Source organism: Corvus brachyrhynchos, unplaced genomic scaffold (assembly GCF_000691975.1).
Source record: "Corvus brachyrhynchos isolate BGI_N302 unplaced genomic scaffold, ASM69197v1 scaffold59, whole genome shotgun sequence".
Taxonomy (NCBI): Eukaryota; Metazoa; Chordata; class Aves; order Passeriformes; family Corvidae; genus Corvus; species Corvus brachyrhynchos.
The window spans coordinates 655,882-662,003 of record NW_008246054.1 but is presented as its reverse complement, the minus strand read 5'-3'; the positions used below and the strand labels follow the sequence as shown (position 1 = coordinate 662,003).

The window sequence follows — 6,122 nt, the reverse complement described above, 5'->3', positions numbered from 1 at the left end:
GGTGGGGAGTGGGGCAGAGCGTGGGGGGCGGCGGAGGCGGGGGGCTCCGGGGCCAGCGGCAGAGCCAGGGTCCCGCTGCACGCTGGCACTTGCTCGTGCCGGAGCTCTGTGCAGTGGGTCGGCGCCTGTGCCCTGCAGCGTGTGGTGCGGGGGCTGAAGCCCGTGGGGACTTTCCCATCGCGACCGAGGCGTTTGGGGAGCTGCCGCAGGGGCCGGGGTCACGCTGGGCAGGGCCAGCACCTCTGTGGGCACGGGGAGCTTCCCGCAGCCGGCGCCAGCAGATGGGAGGGGGACACGGGGGAGGCCGTGCCCTGTGCCCCCCTTGCCTCTCCCAGGTCAGCCCTTCACCTTGTTGGCAATACTGCTCTGCTGGCGAGGACACTACTGTACAGTTCAGGCACTGCAGGTTTCTAATCTGCTTATTTATAATTCAAAAGCTTGCCCATATATTAATGAACCCTTAATGAGCTGTTGAAAATGCCTGAATTACAGTCAGATTATTAAACTCCAACAGCCCCTGTAATCATACCATTTGAGTGGGCTTTAGGTACTTTTCATATCTGCAGCTTTGTATTGTGAAGGAGATGGGTTTATTCGAAGAAAGCTTTGTAATAATTTTGACCTGCAATTTATTTATTGGCCTTTGAATGCAGTAGTCTATGCAGATGCTCTCGTCTATTATGTGTGGGGGCAGGTGCACAGCATGTTGAAAGACAGCTAATTACGATTTGCTGAAAGATATGCTAAAACTGTGGTCTTAGAACAAAGCCAAGTTCACTGTTAAACAATGTTTTAGTGTCTGTTTATGTGGTTTGTCTAAATCACAGAGATACTGAAATGCACGGTGTAGTTATAAGCAGATCCCAAGCAGAAGCACACTTGCTTTTTGTTAACCCTCGACGTGCTGATGTCACCAGGCTGGTGGCTTTGAGTCCTGTGCAGCCCCAGGTGCCCATCAGTGAGTGGCAGTGACCGGGGTGGACGCGGCGGCCCCGGCCCCTCGTGGGTTGTTGAGTGAGGGGGTCCGTGGTGGCCCTGGCCATGGGGTGGGCGCTGGCACAAGGCCTCTCCTCACACCGCTGTTGGCGCCGGGAGCTCTGCTGGGAGTGATGTATTGTTGTGTTCTTTCCCGTCCGTGCTGCACCTTAATTCCTCGATGCATTGAAAGGTCAGTGAGCTAAACAGTAATAAACTCACCGGGTGATAGAGTGAGGGATAAAAGAGGGAAACAATGGCCACCGAGTGTGAGCTTATATGTCAAAAAATACATATATTACCACTGTATTCAAATGAAGAGTAATTTATAAAGGCAGGTGCTGGTAGGAGCAGCTTTATTGCCGACCTATAGCAGAATGCTCCTCTGTGCTGAGGGGCCTGGGGGATGCTCTGGCTCCTTCCCAGCCAAGGCTGGGAGTGTTCGACCTGCAGCCAAGGGGCTGCTGCTGACGAGCCGCATGTCTCACTGGTGACAGAGAGTTCATCAGTTTTGCAGTCCCCTGCCCTCAGGGACACCAGACACTATTAGTTGTGCTGATCTGCTTCATATAGTTCATAAGGAAAGCTCTGAATTAACACACAGCTTAATTCTTGTTAGAATTAGTTAATCAACTCGTGGCTTTGCCATTCAAATGAATGATGCATCTCACTCAGGGGCAGGATAAATGTTGTGTCCCCACACACACTCTGTCATCCCTTTGTCTGTGGGTGTCTGTGCTCCGGATGGGATGCTCTGGAGTGGGAGCATTGCGTAGGATGAAGATGAACACAATATGCCGCCCCTCTGCCACCAGCCCCCAAGACACTTTGGGTTGCGTGCGAAACACCTGAGTGGCTTCGTCATTGTCCTCATCAGCTGAGTTTCTTCCTGTTGTGCATCAGGGCCCCTCGCCGGCTCCTGCAGTCTCAGTGCAGCATCGGCTCCGGCTGTTAAACCTTGGGGGCCGCTCACTTGCTGTGTCAGGTTTATGGAGAAGGGTTGGGGATCTGGAATATTAATATGAGTCTGGGTGGATCATGCCACTTTGGATGAAGGCCTCTCACTTTGCCCTGTTGATGGAAGTACATGATGCAGAAATCACTGCAGTTGTACCAAATTATTTTGGTGCAGGTTTTGGCTAGGCATCTGCATTTGGGAGCAGAGTGGGACTGTGATGGAATAGTGGGAGGGAGATGAGTTCCATAGCAAAAGTGGAAATGCAGCTGAGGAAAAACAGCTGGAATAGAGCACAGTAAACATGGACTGAGAAAGGATCCAGAAGCTAAAAGAAAAAACAACAGTAGAAATCATTGATGAGAAGGGAAGGAGAGCTGGAGTGGATTAAAACCAGGATGTTATTGAACATGCTGACAGCAGAGCAGAGGAGGAGTGTGACAAACAGGGGAACAGCTCGCTGAGGAAATCACCCCTGTGTTGTGGCACCGCGGGCCAGGAGCTGTGCAAGAGCCAAGGCAGTGGGGCCTGGCAGACCAGGGAATGAGGGACGGGCGCAGGGACCACCACCCCTGCTTCTGTGGGGACTCCCAAGTGTGGCATCACCCTCCCTGGCCACAGCATGGGTGGCCTGAGCCATGCCAGGGCTGTCCCCCATGTGTGTGCCAGCTCAGGCACATGCTGGGACGATGTGTGGTATCATCAGCCTGTGCCTGTGGACCTCTGAACAGGCAACAGAAATAATTTAAAGAGATGATGAGACATTTTTATTGTTCCCATGAAATTATATGGAATTATGGTTTTAAATGAAGGTGACAGGTTTAGAATGTGTATTTTAGAGCAAAATTAACGCCGTGCTTTCTTGAGTTGGAACGTTGGCCAGTGGGGGGGTCATCTCCCACTGCGTGTCCTCCTTGGGACAATCGGTGTGGAATCCTGTGCTGTTCCCAGAGCACACAGAGCACATTGCTGGTGCCCAGGTCCATGCCTGGCAGCTGTGTGGTGCTGGCACGTGTGGCACAGCCTGCATGGAGCTGCTGGGAGCAGGGACCAGCGCAGGCACCTGCGAACCCGTGAGGTGCCAGTGGCAGCACCCAGGGCCCGCTGTGGCTGCAGCACGAGTACCTGCCCTGGAACAGAGCTAAAGAGGTTAATTGGGCTGGGAGGCACATGATGCCTTAAGCCTCTGATGGAAATGTTGATTCAAGAAGCCGTGGCTCTGGTGGGTTTGTATGACTGTAATTATTCCTAAACTTCCTTTTTGGTGCAGCTGGCACCAGCCTGGCCTGACCTGATTCACTTACAAATTGTCAACCCTGATCTATAGGGCACACAGAACGTGCTGACTGAGCAGCGTGTTGGAAATCCACAATTTAAAACAAAAATCAGATTTAAAATATTGTTGCCAACAATCCAGTGTGAGACCACTGGAGATTCAAACACTTGCTTCAGTATCCTGGCACCATGACAGCATCCCGGTCCCTGCACAGCCAAGGGGAACTCTGATCCCTTCTTGTTCTGCCCTGGCCTGTGAGCAGCCATTGTGGAGCATCTGGAGCTTCCACAGCCACTCCCACTGCGGCCATTCCCGAGGGCATGCTCCCAGCTCTGTCACCCCCATTTCCCTCCACCTGTGTGGTGCCAGAGACCACAAGCACACTTGGAAGTGGATGCATCCGTGGTGTTTGTGCCGATGGGAGTGACAGCATCTTCCAGCTTTTCCCCTGCAGCCTGATGTAGCTGAGGAGCAAGCGTCAGCTTTTCTCCAGGCATTTTAAGCAAACACTTGGGCCTCATGAAGGGATGGAGTCCAGTGGGAGAGGTCTCCCTAAAAATAATGTGCATTTGGAAAGAAATGAGAAGCAAATCAATTATTTTCAAATAGATAATGCCCTTACTTTTACCACACAGCATTACATCAAAGTGATACAACACACAGGATAGTGCCAGCCCTGCACAGGCTTAGCTGGGTCTTGGAAAACAACTGGAAGGTGAATGTCCCTGTCCTTATGTGAACACCCCTCTGGTTCTTACAATGATGTGTTTAAAATTCTTCAGGGCCCTTTAAAAGCCTTGCAAAGATGTTCCTGCTGTGTATGGGAGCAGAGAGGGTCCCAGGGCACTGCCGGCCCCTCGTGGCACTGGCTGGATGGTGTCCGACGGGACTGGCTGCGGAGGGGGTGCTGGCTGGGGAGCTGGGGCCGTGCTGGGGGCAGGGCTGGGGCAGGGCTGGGCCCCTGGGCAGGCGGGTGTCACAGTGGGCTTGTGGCAGGCGGGCAGTGAGCGGGCAGTGAGCGGGCAGCGGCCGGGCAGATGCAGAAGTACTGACTGTGTTTTCTCTTGTTCTCTCTTTTCTGCACAAGGTTTGAGCATCCGAGGAGCCCAGGAGGAAGACCCTCCCGATCCTCAGCTAATGAGACTAGACAATATGCTTCTGGCAGAAGGAGTCTCAGGTCCGGAGAAAGGTGGGGGATCGGCGGGGGGGGCGGGGACACCACACAGCCGCTGGAGTGTCTTCAGATAACTCTATTGAACACTCAGATTACAGAGCCAAATTGACCCAGATCAGACAAATCTATCACACAGAGCTGGAGAAATATGAACAGGTCAGACATCAGCCTCTCACTTGTTCGTGTACCTCACACTGCTCTCCTCTGCTTGCCAGTGCCCACTACTGCCCGCTCTGGACCACAACCCTTCCTCCCCTTCCCCACCCCTCTGCCCATAGAGAGCCATGACAGGAGACTGTTGGGCTCCGAGGGGCTGCTGGCTGGAGCCAGGGCACGTCTTGCATGCCTGAGTGTTTTCTGTTGTCTGTAACTGCACAAGAGCAACACCCAAGCCTGTGTTTCTCCCCTTTGCCCAGCCCATAGAGGCAGAGAGGAGGGGAGGTGTCTGTCACTCAGTGCCACCCTCTGCCCTGTGATGAGGTCTCACACAGCTGAGTCTGGCAGGTTGGGGAGCACAGGCAGACAAGGGCTGTGTTGGCCATCTCAGCCCACAGGCTCCTGGAACAGGTGGCGGGAGACTCTGGCGCAAGACTTGGCCACGGCAGGTCGGCTGGAGCAGGTTGGAAGGGAGTGGGCAGTGAGGTGCCAGCAGAGCACCGGGCCCAGGCTTTGGGACAGAAACTAGGGAAATCCTGGTTCAGGCAGATGCCAGCACACGGTGTCTTTGTTTGGAGTAAAGAGCATGCTGTAGAGACCTGTAGGTTTGCGTTCACCACTGGGACCTGGTCCCCCAACACATTTGCCACGCTGGTGGCACTGAGGATGTGTGCCACATGCTGCCAGGTGCCAGCAGCACCGTGTGTCTCGGGTGCCAGTGGCACTGCCTTGTCTATGCTGTCTCTTTCACTGTGCTGTTCAAGTGGTGAACAAATAACTGAGCAAACACCTGTCAGGGTCTTTGTGCAAATCCGCTGTTCTCCCCTGACTCCCCAGGGCCCCAGTAGTCCTGTGTGGAGCCCCAAGCTCTCCTTGCCCTGCCAGGTGCGGCCGTAGCATTGGGGTGGGGGTGGCTGTCGGATTAACGAGCCCCGTGCAGCAGCAGCGTGTCTCATGCGGGCACAGGGACACAGGCTGCAGGCAGATCTGGGCCAGAGCGGCGGCAGGTCGGTGCTTGCAGCCGCTTCCTGGCAAACACCCTTGGACTCTAATAAGTTTAATGACGTGGGGGAAGCAGGAGCATTTTTTGCCCTGTAGCTCCATTTACAAAGGTTTCGGCTGAAATGTCACAGCCATCCGTCCACACCACAGGAAATTTTGGAGTATGCTCAAATGCTGCTGGAGCAGGAGAGAGAGGTAGAGCTGAGGATGAACTATGCGTGCTTCCCCACGGATCCTGACACCCAGCCATGTCTGCTCAACAGACATATGATGATTTCCCCAGCCTGGCAGCAAACTGTCTCCTGCTGGTTTGTCTCACCACAGTGCCCGAAAGGCTTGGCATCTCAGCCGCTGGCACCACAGTTTCTGGGAGGCAGGAGCCCTCCTGCAGTGGGGAGCCCGTGCCGGGCACCTGCCCACGCTGCAGAGGCGCTCCTGCCATGCTGCCCGGCGCAGGCACTCCCGCCATCCCATGGCAGCAGGAACCAGAGCACCTTCCTGGAGATGCTTTCCAGGCAGAGTTTGATCCTGATATTTGTTGCCAGTCAGGGGAATGCACTCATGAAAAAGAAAAAAAGGGAAAG

The 6,122-nt window shown here is 54.3% G+C and overlaps 1 protein-coding gene across 1 annotated transcript in view; it reads left to right on the top strand.

The window, feature by feature from the left end:
* PBX3 (PBX homeobox 3) overlaps positions 1–6,122 on the top strand; it is a 26,583-nt gene that overhangs the window by 2,170 nt on the left and 18,291 nt on the right. Inside the window, 2 exon segments of the mRNA XM_017745388.1 lie at positions 4,294–4,427; positions 4,429–4,536. Of these exon segments, the coding sequence (XP_017600877.1) occupies positions 4,294–4,427; positions 4,429–4,536 (242 nt within the window).